Here is a 27374-nt window from a genome sequence, read left to right as displayed (position 1 = left end):
AAGCTCTGGAGGATTTGTTTGACTTGTTTCAGAGCTACGTGCACAGGGTGGAACAGGTTTGTGGGCTAACAGACAGCAGCACGTCTCCGGGACAGTGGTGAGGATGTCTGAGGACTCGGTGAGGTTTTCCCTCTGGGACACGTCAGCTGAAGCTGTGCAACTGGCCCTGCCTGTAGACGAGCCCTACAAGACAAATAAAGGGTTGTGCTCAGGTATATGAGCCAACTGCTCTTGGGCTTGGCAGGCCAATCAGTAAGTGTGTGTTTTGGGCAGTGCACTATAATGCATAGTGCATGAGACTGGGACTCTGAGGATATAGGTTCTTGCTCCTCACTTGCTGGGTGCCCCTGGGCTAGTTACTTCCCCTCTCTGTGACTTGGCTTTTCCCCTTCCTGCACCAGAGGCAACGGCACCAGCACCAACCTCCTTTGTAACATGCTCTGCAGTGTGGCAAAGTGCTGGCTAAGAGCTAGGGGTGATGACTGCATTGCATCTTTTTTTCCATCTTGTGCTGAAATGCGCTGGCACTTCCCATATTGTTAAACTGAATCTAGCTCAGCATCCTGCAGTGTCACAACTATCGCAGGAGGATTGCGTCTGCAACAAGGATATAGCAGGAAGGCGTCCCCGCAAGCAGCAAAGGACTGGGCTGGGCTTTGCCCTGGGGAACAGGGTAGCAGGGATAGGGCCCTGGGCAATTCCCCTTTTGGGTAACACTGGGGGAAGTGGAAATTCTGCTGATTCTCAGGCCAAACATTCAGTCAGATCTTGCAGCGAATGGAGATCCTATCAGCTGATGGGACAACTGGAAACCAAGGCCATAGGCAATCGCTGACATCAGGGAGAAATCCTAGCTCAGAGAAGGATTTGATGCCGCTAAAAGAGAGAAGGAGGGAGGCTCCCAGGAGCCACCCCCTGGGCCCTGACAGGTGCTGGGGCACAGAATGTGACCAGGGGGCAGTCACAGTGCAAACACCCGGGGATGCTACAGGGTCATCCCTTCCCCAGAAATTGTTCTCCGCATTCCTCCGCCGCAGCCTGGCTAAGAAGGGAGCTGAGGGCCAGCTGCCGTGGGTATTTTGGGAGAAAACTCTCTCAAAAGGAGTTAAGAATCCCAACAGTCGGGATTTTCAGGCTCGGAGAGCTCTATTTGCAAAGCAGGAAGTATGTTAGAGCAGGGAATGAGAAGCCGGGATTCTTGGGATTTAGTGGCTGGAGCAGGGGGCTCGCTAGGGTCTATTCCTGACTGCCCCGCTGATGCCATAGGAAGGCTATTTAACCCCTTGGATGGCTCCCTCCCACTTTTTTTGTTTCCCCCAGCAATTAAAAATAGATCCCTACTTGCCTTGCATAGGAGGACGAGCAAGGAGTGTTGCACGCAGAGCACTGGAGTTGCTCAAAGCATCACAGTCTAGGTGTTAATGCACTATTTCTCAGCCTTTTGGCTCAGATTAAGTGTGCTTTCTGGACTGCACTGGTCTATTCCTGGGGAAGATGACCTTGAATGGCATTGTGTAGTAGAGGGTGGAGACCTGTCCAATGCACTGCAAACAGAATGTTTTATGAGTCTACTATAGCTTCCCAAGGGGAGGATCTCAGCTACACACCTATTTTATGGAAATGGAGGATTTCTCCTCCGCTTGCTCCTTTGGCCCCAGGGTAAGGGCAAGTGGAACTTGGGGGCATCCGAACTTCAAGACCTCCGGGCTTGGGGCCTGCACATAGGATGCCTGCTGTGAATTTGGGAGCATCTGAAACCATAGGCTGAAGAGTCTGGGATGGAGGATACTTGGGAGTGGTAGCACCACACAGGCTTGAATGACTGAGTTCTACACATTTGGCTAGCTTGGGCTGAGACACAAAATTAAAAAATAAATGAATTATTTTGTATCCAGGAGCTAATTTCAGAAGGGAGAACAGCACCGTTCTGTCTACGAAGGTAACCCATTGTCCAGCCCGTCATCTTTCAGCTGCTCTCTGCTCCGCTCACAGCCATTGATCTGCAAGTAACAGCCCTGCGGCGCCTCGTTGCCATTGCAGGGGGTCTCGTGCACAACAGCCGACTGTGCATCAGGCTTTAAAGCAGGGGTCAGCAATGTTTTTGGGCAATGCCAAAAACACCCGGAACCTCATCTTGTAAGATGTTGGCGAGCGGATAGCAGGGGAGCTGCAAGGGGCCCGATTTTTGTTGTGGCACCACAGCCCTGGCCCTTTCCCTGCTGTCTGCCCCGAGGCACGCATGTCAAGCAAAATGCCTTTGTGTGCCATGCTCTGGCACTTGTGCCAGGGGTTGCCTATCCCCGTCTTAAAGATATCCAGGCTGATGTCATGAAAAATGGAGCCTACAGTGCATCAAAATGGCTTGTTCTACCTGTGATCCAGAGTGGTAGGCACTGGCAGAACAGGTGCAGAATGGTCTCCATTACCTGTCAAATGCAATAGTTCTCTTCCACGTGTATCCGTGGCAGAGCTTGGATGAGAACTGGGGATCACCTAGTATCTAACACCAGCCTAAAGCTATTACCTGCCTTAGTTATGTGGCCTCGTCATTGCAGGATCAGAACACACCATGTGGTGTGTGCGAGTGGCCAGAGGATTTACAGATGAAGAAAGATCAAGTCCAAAATGTCTGGGTTTACCTGAATTTTCCAGGTAACATTTTTTTTTTTTTTTGTAAATAAAAGAGAAACAATGCTTCCCCTCACACACTAAATCCAAGAGAAATGTCCCTTCACTCCTCCTGCCCCCCAAAAAGAGAGTTTTAAAGCTTGCGGGGGGAGGGGAGTGGATCTTCTTGCCCTGTGTTCCCCTATACCCCAGGTCTGGGCTATTGGTTACCTGGGTTTTATTTTTAAGGAAAATTTTTTGTGTCCCAGGTTAAATCATCTAAATCAATTCCAAATCCATAAGTTATTCAAGAACCATATGTGGCCCTGCTACCAGCAAGCATCCTCCACCCCCACCCGGGGCTTCAGATGCTTCCAAATCCTTTGGCGGGCATCCTACATGCGGGTCCAAGCCCGGAGGCTTGGGGTTGAGACACCCCTGAGTTTTTCTTGCCCTCAGCCGTATGGCCACAGGAGCAAGCTAGGGAGGAGTCTCCCATTTCGGTAAGTCGGCGTATAGCCAAGATCTTCTCACTGGAAGTGAAAGTGAGAGGCTAATGATGCATTACCCCCTGCCACATTTCTGGTTTTCCCTAGCCAGTAGGAAAGCCATCTTAGTGGTCATGGTATTTCCCCATTTGAAATCTCTGGGTTTATCTTGTGAGTCAGGTTTGCACATCGCACGGTGCTCACCTTGCACCCACGGCACTCCCAAGAGGATTTCAAGGCACCCCGAGGTGCTGCACCACCCTGGTTGGGAATCACTGGTTTATAACAAGGCTGCCCGGCGTTTCTCACAACAGTGTCTTGTTTCCAGCTGCTTTGAGATGCCAAACTTTAGCAACTGGGGTGAAACGCCCCACGGGGGCTGTCTGTCTGGCTTGGGAATACATCATACTGGCACACACACACACTCCCTCCTCCTGCTGCACATCTCCACGCAGGGCTTGGAGAAGGGGGCTTGAAGGGCACATCCATGCTCGCATACCCACACCCAAATGCAGCTGGGGGCCTGGGATGGAGCAGGGGCTTGGAGGATGCACACATGCAGTTGGGGGCAATGGGTGGAGCAGGGTCTTGGAAGTACACACCCACCCATACCCCCCCCCCCACCTCCAGCCGCACACACCCGCACACATATAGCTGGGGGCTCTGGATGGGGCCAACACCCATGCACAGATACTTCCACATTCACACACACAGCTGGAGGCACTAGATGGAGCAGGGGCTTGGATGCACCCACCCACCCATACTGCCCACACCCACATACACACACATAGCTGGGGGCACTGGGTGGAGCACACCCCAATGTCAACACCCTCGCACAGACACCCTCACATCCACACACACACAGCTGGGGGCACTGAATGGAGTGGGGGGCTTGGAAGCACACCCCCGCTCACCCCCACATACACTCATGCAGCTGCTGCACTGGATAGTGTGCACATGCATGCACACACACCCATGCACACACATACACACACACACCCTCCCACATACACGCACACAGCTGGGGACACTGGATGGGACACACACACATACACACGTCCCACATACACGCACACAGCTGGGGGCACTGGATGGGGCACACACATACACACCTCCCACATACACACACACAGCTGGGGGCACTGGATGGGACACACACACATACACACGTCCCACATACACGCACACAGCTGGGGGCACTGGATGGGGCACACACATACACACCTCCCACATACACGCACGCAGCTGGGGGCACTGGATGGGGCACACACATACACACGTCCCACATACACGCACGCAGCTGGGGGCACTGGATGGGGCACACATATACACACCTCCCACATACACGCACACAGCTGGGGGCACTGGATGGTGTACGCACACACACTCCCACATACACAGCTCCATGCAGCTGGGGGCACTGCACTGCACTGCACTGCACTGCACGCACGCACACACGCACGCACACCCACGCGCGCGGTCGCACACCCCCCGCGGGGCGGGGCGGGGCGGGGCAGCGCTGCATGAAGCGCGGGGCGGCGGCGGCGGCGGCTCATTCATCCTGCGCGCTCTCTCGCTTGTTCGCTCGCTCGTTCGCTCGCTCGGTCCCATGGCCAAGGGCGAGGGTAGCGAGAGCCCCGCCTCGACCGGGCTGCTGCCGCCCGCCCGCCAGCCCGACCCGCCGCGCCGGCCGCAGGTGAGCGGGGACCCGCCCCGACCCGACCCGACCCGCGCGCTCGAGCCGGTTCTCGGGCCTGAGCCCCGGCGCGCGCGTGGGGAAGGGCCCGATCCGCACGTGGGAGCGGCGGAGCCCGGGGGAGGCGGCGGTGGTACATCCCCCCCCCCACGCGATGGAATGGGCCGGTCCGGGGGGCTCCGCTCAAGTTCATTCATAGACACAAGGACAAACTTCTTCTTAAAGGAGCCGCGTCCTTCTTTTTTTTCCCTGTCTGCTCCGCTTTCTGTCTGGGAGCGGGGAGCGGGCCCGCAGGGGCAGAGCTCGGAGCCTCCTGGAAGCCTCCTCCGCCCGGGCTGGGCTCCCGCAGGCCCCTAAGGCTTGGCAGAGCGGGGCTGCAGGCCTGGATCCCGGGGGCAAGGGGAGAAGGGGTTGCACTGGGGAGATTAGCTGTTGCTCCCTTGCCCCCTGTGCCCGCCGGTGCCCTGGCTAAGCACCAGCCTGGGTGCTCATACCCCCTTGCTCCCCCCAGCTTAGAGACCCGGCGCCTCCTGGGCTGCTTTCTCAGCCCCCCCGGAGCCTTGCAGCAAGTGGGGAAGTATCCTGGGCTCCCCACGAGGCTTTCCCCAGCCCGCTCTGGGCTCCAGGGATCCACTGCGGGTCCCTCCCTGCCGCACTGCTTCAATTTGTGCGGCTGCCTCGCATCCAGGAGCGGGGGAGCAAAGAGCCTCAGCGGCCAGGAGCTTGGAAATAGCCTGATCTCTGGGCCCAGGCAGTAGCAGACCCATGCTGTGAGGAGGGAACATAGGGCGGAAAGTAGGATGATGTTGTTCCTACCCACGAGGTCGGTTCAACACTGGAAGGACTGACTGGGAGGCTGGCATCTCCAGTACTGCGAGCTTTTTCCGAGCAGGGCTTGGGAAGCTCGGGCAGGGGGTTTGCTACAGGTCACTTCCAGCCCTGCCCTTGTTAGGATCCTGCCTGCCGCCTGCTCTGTTCTGATTTGGCTCCTGTTGGCCCGGGCTTCGTCTCCTGCTGCACGTACAGGCACAGCTGAAGCTTCAGCTTGGTGGCAGGATCAGTTGCAGAAAGATTTTGGGGCAGCTTGCCTCTGTACCAGCCCCAGCAGCTTGCTGTCGCCCCTCCCCAAGGGAGCCCCAACTGGGAAGAGTGGATACAAATGGGGAAAGAAGGGCGCAGACTTGCATCGGTGGGCTGAGGATTTGCACATGCGTTTCATCAGCTCTGAGATTTAACCCGATCACGCAAGCAGTCTGTGCCGTGGGCACCCCACGCTGCTCTCAGCTATAGATCTGGAAACACCGAGCCTGCATGTTTGGATGCTTGTTCTTCGTTTAAGTTGGCAGAGCGACGTGGTGCAGCCTGTGGGGCCGTGACTGGGGGTGGGGGGCATTATCTGGCGGTTCCAAAGCCTTTGTTCAGAGTAATAACACTGCTTGTTCGGGGTAGATCCTGGATCTTCATCTCTCTCCACACCCGAAATGGGGAGGGAATGAAGAGCGTTGGACAGTGATCGGGTGGCAGGCTGGGTTAAGTTTAGCAGGGGATCGGTGCCATCTGTCTTGCAGCCTGCTCTGTGTTCCCCTGGATTGGCATGGGCGGGTGTCCGATGAGTAGAGCTGATCACTGAGCACGGCAGGCAGGAAGGTCTAGTGGTAATGATGGGATTGTGAGAGGAGAGGACAGGGTGCGATGGCTCCAGGATCCTTCCTGTGTTCCTACACGAGCTGTTTAGAAGCCCCGTGTCTTGCCCTGGGCTAGTAGATCCACATTTGGTGTGTCCACAATCATAATACAGTGTTCAGGGCTTGGGGCCTTGGTAAAGGAGCCCTTTTGGCACCTCTTTCCCTTGATAGTGGGGTCCGGAGGGCTGTGGTTATCCTGCTTGGTTGCACATGAACTTGGGGGGGATGAGGAGGGGGCGGCAGAGGTGAAGGGGATAGCAGCTGGTCCACCTGCTCCCAGGTAACTGAGCTGCTGGCTTTTGCTCCCCTTGCAGAAAGAAAGCAACGGGAAGCTCTCCGTTTGCAGCAAGCTCTGCTATGCCATCGGCGGCGCTCCCTACCAGATCACCGGCTGTGCTCTGGGCTTCTTCCTCCAGATCTACCTGCTGGATGTGGCACAGGTAACCCTTCCTCATGGGTTTGCTTGCTGGGGGTGGGGATCTCAAGGGATGTCTCTGAAGACAGGTGCAGGCATCTTTTTTTCCATGGTTTCTTGTGCCTTCACCAGCTGGCAGGAAGGCTGGGGGGGTGTTAGTCTCTTGTCCGTGTTGAGGGGGCCCTAGCTGGCCTTCTGTTTGCCCATCAGGCTGACAGTGGCTTGGTACAAAGCAGGGCAGTGGATGCCTAGAGAGGGGCCACCACTGACATCTGGCTATACCTGATGCGCTCCCCATCTTCCAGGGAGTGGTGTTGGGGACACGGGTGTCTCTCTGGAGTAGGACGTGGCTCTCATCTCCTGCCTGCCGGGAAGGAGGGAAGTGGTGTGCTGGGAGATGGAAGTGTGGGCTGCCCTTGGTTTCTAGGAGCTCGCTGCTGAGTCACAAACCCCCGAAGGGCATTGCCGCACTGTAACGCTTGGGGTTACATGAGCCAGGCTGTGGTGGACCTTGTTGTGAAACTCTTGAGGAGGACTCTGAAGGGAGTGGGGGGGAGAGATGTCCCTTGACAGAGAGAGGTCCCAGTGTCACAGTCCTCGTGTTCGGTGCCTGAGATTGTACCCATCTGCCCCCGCCCCTTTGACCGTGTAACTGGGCCATACTTGGCGAGTCGGTGCTTCCACAAACACTCCTGGATTTCCCTGGCAATCGTGTTCAGCATCCCTGGGAAAGTGACCTTCAGGTCCCCAGGAGGGGTGTAGGTGCTGGGCTTCCAGCATTGAAGACCAGAAACCCCAGCTGGTGTTTTCAAGGTGCTGGTAATTTGCCCTCCAGGAGAGAGACGTGCTTCTGATGCGATTTAGAGCTGAGCTGGCAGCACTTAGCCCTGGCTTCCAAAGTCTCCTGGGTTGCATTCCCAGCTCTGCAAAGCTTTTCACTGCTCTGCACCTCGGTTTCCCTACCTGTAAAATGGAACAATACTGACCCACCTCTGGGACTGGTTTGGGATCCTCTAATGACCGTGCAGATGGGGAGGGGTGGTCCTCTAGCACCTCTGGTGATAGTGAAACCAGCAGCAGGTGCTTGCATTCCTTCCTACAAGTACTGTGATGAGGGAAAGATAGTTCTCACTGGTCTTGGCTGTGTAGTACCTTCTGGGAGGAGATGGGGTGGAAGGCACTATGCTGGACAAGGTGACAGCATCTTCCCCTACCTATGATCCAGCTGTGGTTGGTGGCAGGGTAGGTGATGAGTGAGAGCAGGGGTAAGCTGAGGCTGCATGCTGGGGATGTTGGGCTGATAGTCATTTCAGTGTCAGGAGTCTAATGTGCAAGGGATCGAGTGGAGCAGTCTGAAATCCTGCCGCCAGCAGCACTCGATTTAACCCCCTAGAAAAGGGCATCAGATGGACAAGTTGCCCTCTGAGCTACCCCGGGGAGAGGCATGAGCATGTCCTCCCAACAATGCAAGTCTTGACCTGACCATTGGCTCTTCGGTGGCAGCATTTGCCCAGGCAGACAGGGACCTGGCCCGCTCTGGGACCTCAGGGTCACCACCTTCTCTACAGCTGAATTCTGTCCTCTCCTCCCCATTGCAGCTGGATCCTTTCTATGCCTCCATCATCCTGTTCGTGGGCCGGGCATGGGATGCCGTCACAGATCCCATGGTGGGCTTCTTCATCAGTAAGACCTCCTGGACGCGCTTTGGACGCCTCATGCCCTGGTAAGAGAAGCCAGAGGGACTCTGGGGTTGTTTGGGCTCCATGGGGGGGTTCTGGAGGCCTTCCTGGAGGCAACTTAGGCAAGGTCAGGCAGTGACCAAGACGGGAATAGCTCCCGAAGCCACACCTCTGTGCAGAACATGATGAAACGAGTATAGCTGCCAGTTGAGTAATCCACAGGTGGCCCATCCGGCTGCACAAGACCTCGGAGTGATGTAAAGGACCCTTGAGACCAGTGGGGAACTCTGTTAAGCGGGACTTCCTCAGCCTCTGCGGTAGTGGGGAAACCACTTGGTGTGGAGCTCGGTGAACCGAGTCACTGAGAGCGCAGTGGGCCTTGCTTTCTGGGAAGCTGGCCTCATGCAGCTGAGTGAGCAGCACCAGCGTCCGTTGTGCCGTGTGTCTGGGGCGTGAAGGCTGGCGCTCTTTGGCACTGAAAGATAAGGGAGCCTGTTTGCAGCGGTGGGCATGCTGCCCTGCTAGGGGAAGCTTTCTAGCAACTCCTTTTGTCCCCAGTCTGTTAATCTAGAGGTGTTTGCTTCTCCCAGGCTCCGCTGGGGGCCATGGTTAGCTCAGCACCTCGGCCCTTGTAGCACTGGGGGTCTGACTTCTCTCGTCTATATTGCAGTATTTGCTAGGGCAAGCGTTCGAGCACCGTGTGTGCCAGGCCTCTAGACTGGGGCAGTGGGGTCCCAGTCAGGGCTCAGGACCCCGTTGTGCCAGGTCCCAGGAAAGCTCGGGGAGGAGGGAAGACTCCTAGCTGCTCTTGTTGCCTGGGGAGGTGCAGACTGGGCTGGGGGGAGCTGTGAGACATGGAAGCTGGGCAGGGGACTGGGTCTGTGGGGTGTCCCCAGTCTGAGCTCCCCTGGCAGTTTCCTGTATCTCCACCCACCAGGGGAAGGGAGGTCATGTATCTGCATGGAAGGCAGCTCCCAAAAGCTTCTGGCTGTGGAAAATGGTGGCTCAGATGCTCTGCTGTTTGCAGACCTGCTTGGCTCATCCACATGGTGCTGAAAGCCCCTGACAGTGATCTGTGGGCCTCTGGGCTCTTCTCTTGCCCATGGGGCTGAAGCAGCTGTGGCAGGGGGTGCTTTGGAGTGCAGTCTTGGTGCATGCATCCCTTGGCAGCCTGCATGTGCCAGAGGGGGTGGAGATCCTGGGGATGTGCTGGGTGTTTGGGAGTCATGGATCCACTTCTTCCAGGGAGATTTGAGCTTCTCAGTCTGCTCTAGGAAGCTGTTTGAGGCTTGGGAAGGTGGGTGGTGGGGAAAGGGGCTGGTAGGAAACAGATGATGGGTGGAAGGCACCAACCATGGCTTCTTCCTTCCACCCCCTGCCCTCCACTGGGCCTGGTCCTTCCAGGGACACCTGAGGGCAGCGACTGATCCGTGACCTCAGACCAGTGGAACTGAGCACAGAACCGGGCCAACCAGCTGCCCATCAGTGCCGTTGTCCCCATGGTTTACTCCTACCCATAAACTGCTGGGAATCGGGTCCGGTCTCCAGCCTGGCTTCCTTGGGAATGCCGAGAGCTGTCAGTCTCCAGCACAACAGGTGGCTGTGCAGTCCTGCGCTAGCGCTAGCAGTGGGTGGGGGCGCATGAATGATGCACAAGCTAATCCTGCAGCTAGAGGGGAAGAAGAGGGATCTGCTGGAAATCACATGACCAGCAGCTGCTCCAAGTACATGTCTCATGGAAGAGAAGGCCACTGGCTGTGGGGGCTAGGCAGGGAGGCTCAGTCCCTTCTGACCCCTCCAGAGCAGAGCCCCCAGTGCTCCTTGAAGTGAGATGCATCCAAAAGGTGCAGGGGTGAGCAGGACCCTGCTGACCCAGGATGCTGGGGGCATGGCTACAGCATCTCTCCTCTGGGATGCTGGTGGCTGGCAGCCATCATCCTGCAGGGAGCTCTGTGGAATAGGCTGGCAGAGGGAGACCCCCAAAGTGCCACCCCACATGAAGCATTGGGGGAGGAGAACCGTTCTCCAGCTGTTGCCCCGAGAGGGGACATCTCTGGGTGAGGATAGAGATGCAACCATAGGGCATCATGTGGGAGGTTTAGACTGCATCTGCCAAGCTGCTGAAGACACAGGCTGGGTCCCCAGCCCTGCCAGGATCCCTGATGCAATAGGTGGGGCGGAGAGGGAGAGGTGGAAATTAGAGACACCCGCTTCTTTCCCCGCAGCCGGTGATTATAGCTCTGCTCCTGGGGGTTTCCTGGAATAGCCCTCATGAAAGCTGCGGTGTTCTGCTGTGTTTAAAGCAAGCTTCAGGCATAAGCCCAAAATAGTTCCTCTCCCAGCTGTGTCTGCTGCAGTGTCCCCCAGCCTGAGGGTTCAGCACGCTGGGCAGTGCCGTCTGGGCACACTCCAGGCTCAGCAGACAGGGTGGATATGCCACCCCCTAAGTCTCTTTGTCTCTCTCTCGTGTGGTATAATCTTGTGGTGTTAAAGCTGGGGGTGGGGAGTAAGGCCCCAAAGGTCTCAGACCCGTGTGCTGCCCGCCTATTCTTGCACTGAGCCTCCGAGTTGGACTGGGCCGGGCACCCCAGCCCCTTACTGCACAGAGGGAAGCAGGGTGCTGAGCCATCAAGAGAGATGGCTCCTGGTCACAGCTTCAGTGCTGCTTGGGCTTGGCCCACTGCTTTCCCTAGACATCACCTCCCATTGATTTCACTGGGGCCAGCCGCAGTAAGGCGCAGCATGCCCTAAGCAAGGATAGCGGAAGTGCAGGACCTGCCTGCCTCAGTTTCCCTACTTGGCAGGGGAGTGGGGGGGTTTACACTTGCTGTTCCTGGATGCTGAGAGCTGATTTGCCAAGTGTAAAGCTCTCCGAGCTCACTACATGGTCAGGGATGGCTGGCTCTTGTGTTCGCAGTTGCCCATTGCCTGGGTTCACCCACTTTTCACCCCTAACTCTGCAATAGCACTGATTGCCGGTGGGTACAACCCTTGCTTCTTGAGGTCTGAACTGTTCAGTCCCTCTTAACCTAGGAAAGGTGACTTATTGGCTTTCACACCTGCCCGTACAACTGTGCCAGGCCGGTGTTGAAAAAAGGCAACCTTGGGTTCCTTGCGTCTCCTGTGCCCGGGATAAACCGATAAGGCTGCAGGTTTAAAAGCTGCTCCTTCCCCTACTACTCTGACATTGTTTGGTCCCTTGCTGCGATCTGTTCCCTGTGGAATTCCCTCCTCCATCAGATCCAACCTCCCGTTCAGCCTTGCCCTGGTCTCTGACTCGGCGTGACTTCCAACACTCCCCACTTTCACTGTTCAGTGCCCCCCCACCCCTCATGGTTTCCCCTTGCAGATGACTCCAAGGTCCTGTTTTCTTGCCAGCCCAGGGCACACACTGGGGAAGTGGCTGCCGGGGCAGGAGGAAGCCGTTAAACCATAAGGAATGGGGGTGTGTCGCGGGGAGGAACACACCACCCTAGTGCTGCCAATGGGGAGGCAGGCAGAGCAAGCGCTGAGGTCTTGGCGCCGCTGATGCCAAAGCCTAGGTCAGGGGTTACTACAAGTCAGACTCCTGAGAACCGCGTGGCTGGGCGGAGGCGGAGGAAAGGCTGAGCCAACATTAGTTTCCTTAACTCTGGCCACGCGCGTGGCTCCGGGCTCGGGTGTGTGCCTGTCCTCTCGCTGGAGCCCGGGTCCCTGCTGTGCTGCTTGGGTGGCCCCCGTGAGACGGGGTGGGTGTGTGGGGGGGGATGCAACAAACCCAGCCTCATGGCACCCTGGTAGTTTCAAGTCTGCATAAGTGTAAGCGTCAGGGAATTTTGAATGACTCAACGTACAACCGCGTCTGCACATAGTGATAAAAAGGGGTGGGGAGGGAGGAAGGGCATGTGTATGTCTGCCCATGCTCTGGCCTGCTGCGTCCGTGCCACGTCATTGACCCCTTTCCCTAGGAACAAGCTTTCCCTGCGTCACGGAAGTGACAGAACCGCAGAAAAATGCGCGCCTGTCAAGCCAGGCATTGCTTTCCCCCCACCCTCCGCTTCTGGTTGCTGTGTTGTGGAGACGGATTAAGTTTCTCACACGCCAAGAGTTAAATTTAACTCCCTGGCTGGTGGTGTTCACCCAGAAAGGCAAGAGATCTCACTCTCCTGTTCCCATGGGGAAAAATAAATCCGGCTCCTCTAGAGCCGTTCTGGAATTGCCCAGGGCAAGGTGTGCGCGCATTGTCCAGTGTGCGCACAGTCCAGCACGAGGTGGTCCTGGGTTCCCAAAGGCAGCATAAACCTTAGGATCAGGTCCTACACGGAGCTGATCTAGCCATCCCCGTACCATGCCGGACCCAGAGAGAAGCAACTGGTTTCCTGCTGCTATCCCTGTAGGAAGGGGAGCAGCTCGGTCCTCTCCCTGGGCGCCGGATCCTGCGTGTCTCTCACTAGTGGGTTACCGAGATGTTCTCTCACCCCTCCGTACCCAGCTGAGATCTCAGTGCTGCTCAGATCTTGGCCCAGTTCCTGAACTCAAACTGGGTCCTCCCTCCCCTGCCCAGTGGGGAGAATCGCACCCCCCTTACTCTGGGTGGGTCTCCATGGGGGGAATTTAACCTCCATTTTATTGACTGCTGGAAGCAAAGGCTAGCCTGAATCCTCCGGAGGAATTTGGCCCTGACTACAGCTGTGTGGATGGCTGGGTCTTGGGAGGATGGACAGGGGCTGTCAGCCACAGGGTGCTGCACCTGGTGGGTGCTGCTAGGCAGAGGGGAGGGCTTTTGCTCTATCACCCCTTCGTCCTGCTGCTAGGGGTGGGGGGCACAAACCGGCTGGCCGTGCAGCGCTGGACAGATGGACAGACCGGCCTGTGCTGGGACCAGCTCCCTTCTCTTCGTGCTTCCCGCTCCACATACCTCTCTAACATTTCCCGCCGCAGGATCAAAGGAAGGAGCCTGCTAGTCTCCCTGGCGGAGGGTTAACCCTTCCTCTGCCACTCCACAGCCTGGCTTTGTTAGGGAAATGGGCTCCCATGAGAGAGGGTTTGGAAAGGGCTGTGGTGTGCTGGGCCGTGCCCTGTGATAGAAACTGGTGGGGGTAGAAGGAAGCTTTGCCCAGCTCTTTCCCCCCCACCCCACAATATACTTCTTCCAAAATGTTTAGCCTGGTTGGGGTAAAGACTGCTGGACAAGCCTTTGCATCAAAGGGCTTGCAGACTGAAGCATGTGAACGCATTCCCTGTAGACCGTCTCCCAGTTCCTGTCAGCTCTGCCAGCCCCTCTCTAGTCCAGACAGACCATTCGCTTTCTCAGCCCACCGCGGACTGGCGCCCAGCAGACAGGCTGTTCCTTTGGGGAGATTTGCTCTCGAGGATCAAAGCCTTTTGCTCTGTTTTTTCCTCTCTTCTGCCCGGAATGACCTGGAGCTCTGCTCTTTCTCATGGCTGGATGGAGCATGGAGGGGGATGCGGGGCCAAGAAAAGAACTGCAGCACAGGCCTTGGAGAGAGCTGGGCAGAGATTCAAAGGGGATTTTCCAAGGAGCTGGAGGGAGTTAGGCACCTGAATTCCTGCAGACTTCAACAAGTTATACCCTGCTGAGCTATGAGCTGCCAGTCAGGGGAGATGCTGGGGCTGTGGCTACAGTAGGATATTGGGTGATCTGAGTCCAAGTTGGGCTTTTGCAGTGTGGGGTTCAGTGATCTGTGCTCTAAGGGCAATTGTGGAAAGCAAGTGGGAGTTAAAAAGAGAATCGCGAAGGTCAGGGTGGGCCCTGTGGAAGCTGCCCTACCAGCCCCGCAAGCTCCTACCTCAGCCTGTGCCTGAAAGGTTGTTCCTGATTAATTGGAGCAGCCCGGAAGCACTGCTGGGTCTCAGGCTTTCCTGGCCTTCCCTGCCCCTAGGCAACATGTTTTTGTGGCCTGGGGCTGGTTTTTGGCTTGGCTTGTGTTCCAACCTGAGCAGCAGGGCTTTGCTATGTCCTCCCAGCTGATGTCCCCAGGCTTGGCTTCTCAGCACTCATGCTCTCTCTTTCTCTCTTAACCCCCTTCCATAAGGATCATCTTCTCCACACCATTTGCCGTGATCTCCTACTTTCTGATATGGTTTGTGCCGGACGTCTCCAGCGGTCGAATGATGTGGTATCTTCTCTTCTACTGCATGTTCCAGACCCTTGTGACGGTGAGCGGTGCCCTCGCCCACACTGCTGGGCTTCCCGGGTCGGGGAGAGAGAGGGGCAGCCCAATGATGGAGCCGGTGACTGGGACCCCAGTGGGAGTTTTGGTATAAGCTGTGCTGAGAGCGGCATGCAACAATGGGGAAGAGATCACAGGGTACAGACTATTGCTGGACCTGGATGGAGTCCACTGGCTGCACTGGACTCCTGCAGTCCTGAGCTGGCCTGTGCCCCGTGCTGGCTGCCGCTCCAATTCACGTGCCTGGCATGAGTTCTGCCAACTGGTATTGCCTGGAAACAAAGAGTTAACCCTCTCTCTCCTTGCCCTGTCTCCTTGCAGTGCTTCCATGTCCCCTACTCGGCGCTGACCATGTTCATCAGCCGGGAGCAGAGCGAGCGGGACTCTGCCACTGCCTATCGTAAGAGCCTTTCCCTCCTCCCTTTGCAGCCCCACTGATGGCCTGTCCAGGGCTCACATGCAGTCCCTGACATCAGTGCTGTGGTCGTGTTGCTTTGCATGCTGGTTGCCAAGACAGTTAGGTTCCCCCCTTGCATTTGCTGAGAGCCATGGGACTCTTCAGTCTGGAGAAGCACAGGCTCAGGGGGGACCTGGTGGCAGTCTATAAGTATATAAGGGGTGTGCATCAGGATCTGGGGGAACGCCTGTTCACCAGAGCGCCCCATGGGATTACAAGATCTAATGGTCATAAACTTCTCCAAGACCGTTTCAGGCTGGACATAAGGAAGAACTTCTTTACTGTCCAAGTCCCCAAGGCCTGGAACAGACTGCCTCCAGAGGTGATGCAAGCACCTACTCGGGACTCCTTTAAGAGGCATTTGGACATGTATCTTGCTGGGATCCTGTGACCCCAGCTAACTTCCTGCCCTTGGGGCAGGGGGCTGGACTTGATGATCTTCCAGGGTCCCTTCCAGCCATAATGTCTATGAATGTCCTGCCCTCCCTGCATGTTCAGGCATGCATCCGTGTGTGTGATCCCTAGAGGACATGTGCAGTTGGCAGGTCATGTCCTCACCCAGAAATGGGGGTGTATGCGCAAACCTGAGCAGCCTGCTTGAAAAGGGTGTCGAAGCTCTTTGCTTGCATCCTGGATTACAGCTCTTACACCCTGCGTGCCCTTGTCCCCAAACTAGGGGGCCCTTCTAGTTGCCCCAGTCGAAGGGTTTTGTTTAGTGGCCTCATTTGAATTGGCAGGAGTCTGTGCCCAGCTGAGGCCTTGCTCGCTCTAGGGCATTGCCAAACCAAGAAACCTGGACTGGGAGGTCCCGAGCTCTGTCTCCACCCTTGCTGCTAGCCTGCACCCCCTCTCTGCTCCTCAGTCTCCCCACTGGGGACTTCTCCCTCCCAGGAGCATGGGAGCCGTGTTCAGAAAGGACTCGGAACTGTGAACGGAGCCACAGGAGAGCAGCACCACTGTATGCAGATCTTCTGCCTCTGGCTGCCCAGGCACTGGGCACAGCTTGATCCAGCTTGGGCCTCTTGCCTCCAGAGGAGCTGATTTTGAAGCCCTCTCCCTGCCCCTGTGGGCCTGAGCCCCAATGCTGGCAGTGCTGTAATGCCGTGTGTGGCTCCTCTGTGCAGGTATGACTGTGGAGGTTTTGGGCACAGTGCTGGGCACAGCCATCCAGGGGCAGATTGTGGGCAAGGTGGACACCCCGTGCATCCACAGCGAAGAAAAGGCTGGGATCAACTCCTCAGTGGCCATGGAAAAGGTGAACACGACCCACGACACTGGCTCGCTCACGGACACGGTAGGCCTGCTGCACCCTGCCCCTACCCCACTCCCATTTCCTTCTCCCTTCATCACCCTTCTCCCTTCATCACCCTTCTCACTAGAACTCCTCCAAACTGCTTCTGCAACAGAATCCAATGTCAGGTGCTTGCAGGACATGAGTTTTCTCAAGTCCTCCAGGCCCACAGAGATGCCTCTGTAGTCACTTGGGCACCTCATCCCTTTGCCATTCTGGCCTTTGCTTCCTAGTGAGCATTGATTGCAGAGCAGACACCAGAGGAGGCTTCAGCACAATCTGGGGTGGAGAGTGGGGCTGTCTCTGCAGGCTTGGCTCTGCTCCATGGACCATACCTGGCCTGTGGTTGTACAGCAGGTTGTACTTCAGTCTGGGGTCCCCAAGGGCCATATTGGAGTGCCCTCTGTCACTGAGGTCCGTGTCTGTCTCTCTGTCTCATGCAGAAGAATGCATACATGATCGCAGCCGGTGTCATTGGTGGGATCTACGTCCTCTGTGCTGTGATCCTGTCGCTGGGTGTGCGGGAGCAGCGAGGTGAGTTCAGAGTGTGAGCTGGGCAAGGCTGAATGGGCTTGGTGGGGCGCCAGGGATGATTTCAGTGCAGTGTGGCAAAGGTCATCTTGCTGTCCTGAGAGGTTCGTGTGCCGGAGTCTGGAACAATAAACCTCGGGCCAGTCCCTGGCTCCTGTTGGCAGAAAGCAAGGGACACGGTGGGGACGGGAAGCTGCCTTGTGGCATGGGGCTTCTCAAGGGGGAACAGCCCTCACTTGCGCTGTGTGATGCCACACCAGTCAGTCAGGAGGTGCCAGGGCTGCTTGCTGATGAGTTGACCCCTTTCAGTGGGTCCCATTGTACTCCAAAGGCCTTTTGACTGGAGCAGCCCTTGAATGTATGCGATGTACGTGAGCTCCCTTAGTACATACTGCTGATCAAAGAGCCACACCCATGGCTACCCGCTCCCTGCTATGCTAACAACACGTGTCCATGCTAGCCCCAGAGATCCTTCCGCAGAAGTGCTGCAGAAACAGCGTCGAGGGTGCAGCAGCCCGTTCCAGCAGAGAATGGAGCACTTGTGGCACAGCTAAATGGGGCAAGGGGGGCGCAGGGCTCCTGGGAGGCTCTTTGCTGAAGGATGTACATCAGGGGTGGAAGACATCCTCCCCTGGCATCAGTAGGTTCTTGCCTTCATTTCCTCCTCCAGTTCTGCTGGGGGCGGGGAGCTCTCACTGCTTTCTCTCTCCTTCCATTCTGGTCTTGTCAGCTCCTGCCTCTTAGTAAGACACTGAGAGGGGAGCAGGAGCCCTGGGGATAGGGAGCAGAGCCTCAGATAGACAGCCCCCCCAGCCTCTGTTTCTCATGCATCAGCCTGCAGTAGAAAGGCACCTTGTCTTGCAGGAGAATCTCTGGAGGCCACGTTGCTGCAGGACGCTGGGAGGATTTGCCAATTGTCTGGCCTTTGCCGGACAAACTTTTCCCTGCCTGGTTTTGCCTGGCAGAAGTCTAGACTCCCATATGCCAGCTGGACCTGAGATTTCTCTGTGGCTGCTAGGATAGCGCTGAATGGGACTTCTGTCTGAGCCCAGCTGTTTTTCATTGTGCTCTTTGCAGGACAGTTGCTCTGGACAAGGACTAATGCTAGTAAAAAAGCCCATTCTACGAATGCAGCAGGGGCATGGGGGCTGGGGACTCCAGTATCTTGATCCCCTGCCACTGACCTGAGGTGTGTGACCTTAGTCAGCACACTTAATGCATTAGGGCCTCTATCTCCCCACCTGTAAAATGGGACTAATAGTGACCCACCTCCCAGGGTGCTGAGGATGGATGCCCTGCAGCATCCAGGAAGATCAGTCTGGTTGGAGGGAGGTGCTGTTAGCTGAGAGTCTCCCAAGTGTGAGCCAGGCAGGGTGTTTCTGTATGCGGCGCACAGCTGTCTTGAGTCTTCCCAAGCCATGGGCAAACAGGAGACACATTATAGCCTTTGTGACCATTACTCTAGCCTGCCTTAAATGTGTTTCTCTCTGTGTCTAATCACCCACCTGTCCCGCTTTGCTTCCCAACAGCCTCTAAGCTTGAGTCAGATGAGCCCGTCTCCTTCTTCCAGGGGTTGAAGCTGGTAATGAACCATGGTGCCTACATCAAGCTGATTACCGGCTTCCTCTTCACCTCTCTGGCCTTCATGGTAAGGGACCCCGGGGAGGAGGAAGGCAGCTGGATGCCCACCGGGGAGTGGGAAGGAAGTGCACGACTTGCAGAGGGGGCAGGGGCAGGTTCCTGAATCCCTGCGAACTGCAGCTGGGCTACGACCTGCTCGATGGGGTTGCACTCTCCCAGCACATCTGCCCGGGGCTCTGCCGGCCTCTGCAAGCCACGCACGGGGACTGGCCGAAGCACTTAGCCTTGGCCCTATGGAACTGGCTTGGGGCTTGCAAGGAATTGGCTCCATGTACAATTTGCACGTTTTCCTCGGAGATTTGGACTGTGGGATGGGAGGCATGGGTGGGAGCAGAGTTCCCCCTCTTCTCCACTAACGTGTTGGGTCTCTTCCCTCCCTGCCAGCTGCTGGAAGGGAACTTTGCCTTGTTCTGCACGTACACCCTGGGCTTCCGCAACGATTTCCAGAACATCCTCCTGGCCATCATGGTATGTACTGAATGTGCTTGTACGCTTATCCGCCGCCTCTCCATCTTTGTGTAATACCTTCAGTGCAGGGGCTGACTATCTTTCATGTCTCCCACCCCTAGGCACTTCTGTAATAAGGTTCATGAGCAATAATAGGTTTATCATAACCCTTTGTCCACCCCCTACACTCAAGGGGGGACAGTAGAGAGTAACAAAGTAGTGTCATAGCCACCAGCAGGGCTTGGGGATGGAAGGGAACATGACTTACGGGAGTCCAAGGTAGAAGAGGAATTCAGATGGTGCAAGAGGGGTGAGGGGATGGGGCTGGAAAACCCCTGGCATGGAAAGAAAGGTGCTTGAGGTTGCCTAAGGAGAGGGGGAGGGCGTCATGGTACTAAACATGGTCCCTGGAGAGGCACAGCCCATTGGCGAGAACAACAAGCCCTTTGTCTGCCCGCAAAGCTGTCCAGGAAGGGGGGAGAATAAAAGCCATGCGGCCTTTTGTCCACGGGTTCTTTTTTTTTCTCTCTCTTTTCATGAGGGGGGGAAAGAAAAGGAGCCCTGAGTGTTTATCGCAGGGAGGCATTGAATGGAGGGAACAGAGCAGCTCGTCTGGGAACCCTCTCCGCGCTGATCGATGGGGAAGCGCGGGGGTGGGGGACCATTGTGGCATGAAATGCTTTGCCCTGCCAGAAAGGCCATGAAAGAAAGAAAGGAAGGAAAAATCCTCCCAGGGCTCTAAGGAAATGCGAGGTCTCGAAAGCCATTGAGGCGGGAGACTGATCCCAGGGCCATCTGGAAAACGTGCTTCTCCCCTCGGGTCCCCGGCCCAACAAAGACCTGGTCCATGCGATGCCCCCTCCCACCCAGGGCAGCTGTCATGGGTCTGGCTGTGATGCACCGGCTCTCGTGTCTCCTCGGCTGTGGGGAAGCAAGCCCCCTCTTCCAGCAAAGCAGGCTTGTGAAACGCTCCTGGGAGCAACTGTCTTGCCCAGTGTAGCCAGGCTGCTCCAGAAAGGCAGCGAGAGCGAGTTCAGATGGGTTTCAGGATGGAAAAAAGAGGGTCTTGGGTCTGAGATGCCTGGTCCTACGGTAGACACGGCCAGTGTCAGGGCTGAGGTGGGGCTCTGAGCAATCCCTGCCCACCCACGTAACCTGTGGAGGGCTCCTGTGAGCCCATTTTCATCCATTGCCCACAATATGTTGGGCTCACAGGTGCAGCATCAAGGGCGAAGGAGCAGGCTCCCAGGATGCAGATGCTAGGATAGACCTGGTTAGGCCTCCAGGGCCCTGGGGGTGGCCTGACTCATAGGGGTGGGAGACATGAAGGTGTTTGGAGCTGGCACAGGCACTCCTGGAACGCTGATTTAAGCCCTGGGCCCTTGTCTTTAGATCTTCCCACCACTCCCCTACCCAGGAATGGGTCTGGGCACATCTGTGCAGCTGCTGGATCCCACGCAGATACCGGCCTGCCTGGTGCCGCAGCTCCCGAGCACCAAGAAGAGGGAGAGAGAGCAGCCTCTGCCTTGCCAATGGCATGCAGGCTTCCTGGCTGCAGACACAAGGCAGCAGGGGTGGGGTTGAGGGGAGGAGGGCAACCTGGCTTGCAGCCCTGGTGAGCAAGACCAGACAAAGGCGCGTGTGCCCATGGAGGTGGCACTTGCAACCTCCCTGAGCCTCTCTGCACGGGTCTGCCAGGGGGAGGCCTGGGGGTGTGTTGTCCATCCCTCCTGGCAGCGAGGCTGGCACAAGGTGACTGGTCCCTCCCCCAGAATCAGTGCTGCCAGCTTGGGTTATGTAACTGTTGGGAGGACTGACCGCCCGGGCGCTGGCTGGCAGGAGCCACGAGAGGCCCTGAGATGCCAAGGCAAATTTCTGCTCGGCGGGGAGGGGAGAGCGTGACCTCAAGGGACTGTGCTCTTGGGGAGGGCCTGTTTCATGCGAGAGGGACTCCCCGAGCCAGGCCTGGGGGCTCTGCTCTGCTCCCCACAAAGAGGAGACGGTCCCTGCTGTCTCCTGGAGTAGCAGCCGCGCAGCCCTCCTGGCACCTTTGTGACCAGCAGTGAAGGATGTGGAGGCAGGGGCTGTGATTTGGGGGGAAGGAAGGAAGGAACTGATGGGGAATCACAGGGGGGGAAAAAAAATTCAAGAGGAGACTGGATGGGCACCTTGCTGGGGCCACCTAACCCCAGTTGTCTTTCCTGCCTGGTGCAGGGGGCTGGACCCCATGATCTTCTGAGGTCCCCTCCAGCCTTACAGTCTATGAACAAAGATGGAGATAGGTCTGAGCTGGCCTGACCTCAAGTCAGCATCCTTGTCCTACCTCAATGACTGGTCACCTCCAGTGCAGCAATGTGGCTTGTTGGACCAGGGCTTGTAGGCAGACTGTGGCTGCCTAGATAATATAACTCCCCTCTTCTGCCTCTCTCTCGCAGCTCTCGGCCACCTTGACCATCCCCCTCTGGCAGTGGTTCCTCACGCGCTTTGGGAAGAAGACAGCTGTCTATGTGGGGATCTCGGTGAGTAGCCCCTTGGAGGCGAATGAGGCACTGGGACAGAGGCTGGCTTACTGCCGAGTGTCTCGGGGGTGATTCTTGCAGTGGAGACCGAAAAAACCAGCCCCTGTGGGCAACCAGAGAACTGAACCTTTGGCCAGGCAGGAGCGAGTGCCCTGTGCTGCCATCCGCCTGGCAGACTGAATGAGCTGCTGGGTCTCTGTCTGGGTCTTAGCAGTGTCACGGCAGAGGCCAAGGGCACGGTGGGCTATGCAGATTAGATTGTTTCTGGATGCAGGCCTTATGGGGAGGGGCCGTTGCAGGCCATTGTAAGGAAGTGTATGTTGCTTCTGCTTCTCTTCTCCCTGCCTTTTTGGGGCAGAGCCCAGGCTGCCAGCCAGCACCTTCCTAAGTGCTCATGGGTGGAAAGATGAGGGAAAACCCATTAGCTTCTCAAGACCCTCTTGGCCTTTCCATAAGGCGAGTCCTTGACTGTCTCTTCCTCCCGTATGCAGTCTGCCATCCCCTTCCTCATCCTGGTGGTCGTCATAGAGAACAACCTCGTTGTCACCTACCTTGCAGCCATTGCAGCCGGGATCAGCGTTGCTGCTGCTTTCCTCTTGCCCTGGTAAGTCCAAGTCCTGGTACTTCAGGAACTTGGAGGGTCCTGGCTAAGGGTGGGTCTGGCTCCTGTGCTTGGGGGCAGACCAGTCACCAAACCTGGGGTCAGGAAGGAATTTTTCCTTCAAGTCAGACTGTTGTCCTGTGGGGTCAGGCCAACTCTCAGGATCTCAATGTTGCGCTCTTAGACAGGAGGGTGTGACACAATTGCACGTATACAAACACACAAATCAATTAGGTGCATACACACACATGCGCGCGTGTGTGCGCGCACACACTACCAACTCAGGGACATACGCATCCAAACTAGCCTAGGCACATACATACCTATCACCACCTCAGGCACATACACTATACACCCCAAAAGTTGGACAAAAATCACTTGTCCATACCCGCACATTCAGTACACATACACAGATCACTAATTCGTATATCATGCACACAGAGAGAGAGAGAGGTGTGTGTGTGTGTGTGTATACACACACTCACCAGTTCATACACATACAACCCACCTACAAATACACACAAGTAAGTTCCTAACTTGGATGGTACAGTATGTATGTGTGTGCCTGGACTACCTGGGATACTTGGGGGGGAAGGTTAAGGTGAGAGAGAGAGTTAAAGTGTAGGGAGTGAAAGTTGCCGGAACCGGGATTAGAACCGGTGGACTAGAGAAAATCTGGCTGAGGAAGTGAGACTTGGGTTTACTTAAGATCAAGTGGCCCTGGGGTTACTCAAGGTCACTGGTGCAAGGGAAAAAAGCCTGGTGGCGAGGAGGAGACAGCCAGGAAAGAGAGAGACAGAAACCTGAGAGCTTGGGGCTGGAAACTGAGGCAGACAGCTGAGATATTGGGGGGGGGGGGCGCAGAAAAGTGGTGGCAAGGAGGAGATGGCCAGGAAAGAAACTGAGGCAGAAACCTGGGAGCTCAGGGAGAAAGGCGGTGGCAAAGAAACGGAGCTCAGGACAGGTGCTGGAGATGGCGGTGAGCCAGAAGCAGGAGAGGGAGAAATGAGACAGAAGTTAGGGGGGCGAGGAGCAGAGATTTGAAGCAGGGCTGGACTGCAGTAAAGCAAACCCAACTCAGGGGTCCAAATAACAGGTTTATTAAACAGACAACACCCTACACAGCCCCATGAAGTTATTGGTTCTCATGCACGCACCCACACATGCACAATGGCAGCAGGAGAAAGAGACTCAGTGAAAGGGCTGGAGTCCAGCTAGGGAAGAGAAACAGAGTCCAAGTCCTTGGTTGAAGATGGGGTGGGGGTGATAGCTACCTATCCAGGCTGGAAAGGGGTCTTTGTCTAGCAAGTGTTGTCCAGAGGGGGGGTCGCCGGCAGGGCCTCTGGGTGGATAGGTGGTGTGGCATGATGCTGGTCCAGATGGGGAGGGCGTCCCAAGGAATCGGTCTTCAAGACTGACCCCAGACTATGGGGGGTTTTGCTTTCCTCCGTAGTGAGGGGTCTGGTGCTCTTCTAGGGTCCCCTGCATATGTATTAAGCAATTGCTTCCCTGTCACCTTAGTGGCAGGGCACTGCTGCTTCCCCCCCACTCCTGCTTTTATGTGTGGCGTGTAGTAGGATGTTCCTGGGGTTTGTGGTTGTGTGCCTTGTGGTTGTGCAGAGCGTTTGCCATGGTGATGTAGGGGAAGTCTTTGGGTGAATGGTTGCCTGTGAACACGGCAGGCAGGACTCGATGTCCCTGCCAGTCCCTTGTTCCTATGAGCTACAACCCCACATCCTCTGTCCCCGCTGAGCCATGACATACCCAGTGATGAGCCACTGGAAGCCTTGGGTTTGAGGTGGTTGTCTGCCCTGCTGGAGATCGTGACAGCAGATATAGGGGTTGCTTAATGAGTCTTGAGCGGTGGTGGAAAAGACTCCTGCCCTTGGGATGCTTGGTGTTGCATGTCGATAAGCATATGACATGTCCATAGCGTGTTTGTGTGTGTGTGGTTGGGGAGTGGGAAGCAGCTGCCTCTGCTTTGAAAGAGGAAGGCTTGTCTGCACTGCAGACACGTGGGTTTTGCTAGCCTGGCTCTGAGCATGGCTCTTCCCCTCTTCGCCCCCCAGGTCCATGCTGCCAGATGTCATCGATGACTTCAATCTCCAGCACCCTGACTCTCGTGGCCATGAAGCAATTTTCTTCTCCTTTTATGTCTTCTTCACCAAGTTTGCCTCCGGGGTGTCTCTGGGAGTCTCCACGCTCAGTTTAGAGTGAGTCTTTGGCAGGGTCTTTCAGATTAGGACAGAAGGAAGGCCCCCCTCAGCCCTGGGGGGAGCCTTCTCCAGTCTGAGCCACAAAACCATGAAGTTAGTTGGGGTTTTGAATTCAACAGTCAGCACCAATGGCTACTTCAGACACCTGTGCACATCATGGCAGGGAGTCGTGCCAGTCTGTGGTGAATGGGAGCAAAGGAAGCCCTTAAAATGTAGTTCCCCTGATGAGGAGCTAGCATGGTAGCTGAATGGAGGTGCTAGAACATGGGATCCGCTTTTCCCATGTGATGTCTGTGGTACTTTATATTGCCGCAGGATGGAGTATTTTGTAGCATCTAAGCATGTTGCAGCCTGTTTCAATCAATGACTGTATGCAGGGAGTTTGGGGCAGAAATCTGAACCCAAGCCTTAGGCTTGTGCCCTGACCTCTGGGCTATCCTTCCTCCTCAAGGAAGCAGAGAGGCTGGCAGTTTGCAGACTTGTGGAGTCCTGGCTTTGCATTCAAAGGAGTTGTAGGTGATGCTCCCTGGCAGTTGAGAGGAGGGTCTGACCCTGTGCCAATGCAGTGGCCACAGGCTCAGCAGACGAGTACCAGCAATGCCAAGCTCTTCCCAGGAGAGCTGGGCCTGGCAGGGTGGAGGGGGATGGAGATGGGAACAATTTGGTGCATCTCTCCCTTGCTTTAACACTGCTGCTGTGTTGTAGCTTTGCAGGGTACCAAACCCGGGGCTGCTCCCAGCCTGAGGCAGTGCACACCACACTGAGGGTGCTGGTATCAGCAGCCCCAGTGGCCCTCATCCTCCTGGGCCTGCTCCTCTTCAAGCTGTACCCCATCGATGAGAAGAAGCGGAGGGAGAACAAGAAAGCCCTGCAAGAGTTAAGGTGAGGGCCAGCACTGGGGCAGGTTCCTCAGCACCACGGGGTGGAAAGGAACGAGCTCTTGGTTTGGCCAGGGTGATCTGGTCAGGGTGCTCTGGTGCTCTGGGCAGAGTGGCCAGCAGACAAGTGAGGCTGGAGACCCGATGCCTGATTAAATGGTCTGGTGGCAGGACACCCTTTGGCTCACTGCCTCTCACTACAAAGCCGCAAGCTCCCCTACTCACCCCACCCTGGGTAAGACACGATGTTCTGTCTAACGCACTTCTGTCCTTTGCTCAGCAGGGAGGAGAGCAACAGCAGCTCAGAGTCAGACTCCACAGAACTCGCCAACATCGTGTGACCCGGGCTCCCCTCTGTGCACTGTTTCTGCACTGGGCTGTCTCAGGGCTGGCCCCCCTCTGGGACTGGACTGAGCTGATGCTGATGTAGCACATGTTACCCCAGCCTCGGGAAGTACCGGTGCCATGCAGGGCTCTGCAGAGCATCTGCAGCCAAAAGGAAGGAGGATCTGCAGTGCACTGGTCTCGTGCCTTATGGGAGATGCCTTGGTTGCCAATAGAGTGCATGACACAGGATCTCCTCCGGACTCTACTAATGCGCTTCCTAGCAAACAAGCACTAAGCAAAATCGCCATGCAGCTGTCTGCAATGCACAGACGCCCATGCCGGAGGGTTCTGGCTTGTTGTGCCTACTGCCTGTCTCGCAGTCATGTACCAGGTCCCATGAGCACGGATGTGGGCACTCTTTCTCTCTGGATCACTATGGACGTGCTGCTTGGTGTATGTTACACTGTCCGCGGGAACACGCCAAAGGCAAACTCGCCTGTACTGTCTGTAAATATGACACTAATTTAGGAAGAGCCATTTTTTTATAAAGAGCCTAATTAATTAACTTAAGGATGTTGTAAATAGAAGAAAAACTTGGTTTTGTTCCTATTTGTATATGTCTGTATGGAAACCAAATGAGCTATTAATATTAATTTCCATAAAAGGGGGACAATGTCACCTATCTTAGCATGGTAGATTTTTTTTTTTCTTTATTCTCCTTTCCCTGTGCTCAAGGTTCATACAGGCATCTGGACCAAGAGGCTCAGAGTCCACAGGTCCACGTGGGGTCCATCTAGCCTTCAAGAGCAGATGGTGTGCTGATTTTTCACAGAGGAATGTCAGTGAACTGGATGATCTCCTGTCTTTGCTGTGTGCGATTTGAGCCCTGTGCATTCCCAGCTCCTCAGACCCATGTTCCTCTCCTCCTCCTCTTCCATGCAGCCCTGGGGGACCGACTTCATGCAGGTCTAAAGCGATGGAATGCCTTAATCCAGGGCAGTTTAATGTGCTGCTCGTACATTTAACCCTTTGTTACCTCTCTGCTCAGTGACTGCACTGGAAGAAGCCAATAAAGGTTCTACTCTTTTCCTCTTAAAAAGGCAGGGGGGATGAAATGGAAGGTTTCGGAGCCCAGACGCTGGAAACAGGAGTGGTGACTGGGGACAGGAGGGGTGCTAACCTGACACTTAACACTTGTGCAGCACTGTCCCTCTACAGAGTGCTGTGCTAGCATTAGTTTCCCCCCCCCATCAGGGGATATTTATACCCGGCTTGCTTTAGATAAGGAAAGCAAGAGGCAGGGAGGGGCCTGGGACTTTCCTTCAAGCCCATGCCAGAGGATCAGAGTGAGCAGTAATAAAGTTAGAAGCCTCTGTCCTGATAAAGGTGCAGGCTCTTAATGAGGGTGAGTTCAGCGAGGCACTCGAGGGGCGAGGAAGAACTGTGATTGAGGCCAGGGAGCAGGTGACATGGGGACTGCAGGGGGGTGGACTGCAGCTTGGCCCAGCACTGCTGGGCAGCGTGAATGCCAACAGGGAAGACAGCGAGGGTGGGATTGCCCATCGCTTTGTAGCACCTTTGCTAATGCAGGGCTTGTGGGGAGGGAGGAACCCAGGCCGGACTTGCTGCTTTCATGCCCATGGCACTGTGCAGGGGGCTCCCTTTGGTAAGAGCCATGCACGTTTCTGGCGTGGTATAAATAGCAGACAGATGACAAGACATT

At 56.0% G+C, this 27374-nt stretch overlaps 1 protein-coding gene across 2 annotated transcripts; it reads left to right on the top strand.

The window, feature by feature from the left end:
• The first annotated feature begins 4635 nt into the window (after nt 1-4635).
• On the top strand, nt 4636-26333 carry MFSD2A (MFSD2 lysolipid transporter A, lysophospholipid). Of its 2 annotated transcripts, none has more exons than XM_059729547.1 (14): nt 4636-4791; nt 6791-6916; nt 8490-8614; nt 14606-14729; nt 15065-15143; nt 16325-16494; nt 16935-17025; nt 18552-18670; nt 19048-19131; nt 21546-21629; nt 22121-22233; nt 24300-24443; nt 25152-25328; nt 25608-26333. In XM_059729547.1, exons 1-14 carry the CDS (start codon nt 4705-4707, stop codon nt 25663-25665), a joined length of 1581 nt encoding a protein of 526 aa, XP_059585530.1. In that variant the 5' UTR covers nt 4636-4704; the 3' UTR covers nt 25666-26333. The 2 variants fall into 2 exon arrangements, with proteins under 2 accessions (XP_059585530.1, XP_059585529.1); XM_059729546.1 differs by having other exon boundaries at nt 25605-26333.
• Nucleotides 26334-27374: the final 1041 nt, after the last annotated feature.

The sequence above is a fragment of the Alligator mississippiensis genome, chromosome 6, assembly GCF_030867095.1.
Source record: "Alligator mississippiensis isolate rAllMis1 chromosome 6, rAllMis1, whole genome shotgun sequence".
Classification (NCBI taxonomy): Eukaryota; Metazoa; Chordata; order Crocodylia; family Alligatoridae; genus Alligator; species Alligator mississippiensis.
The sequence above is the reverse complement of the archived record's forward strand: the minus strand, read 5'-3'. Positions and strand labels throughout refer to the sequence as shown.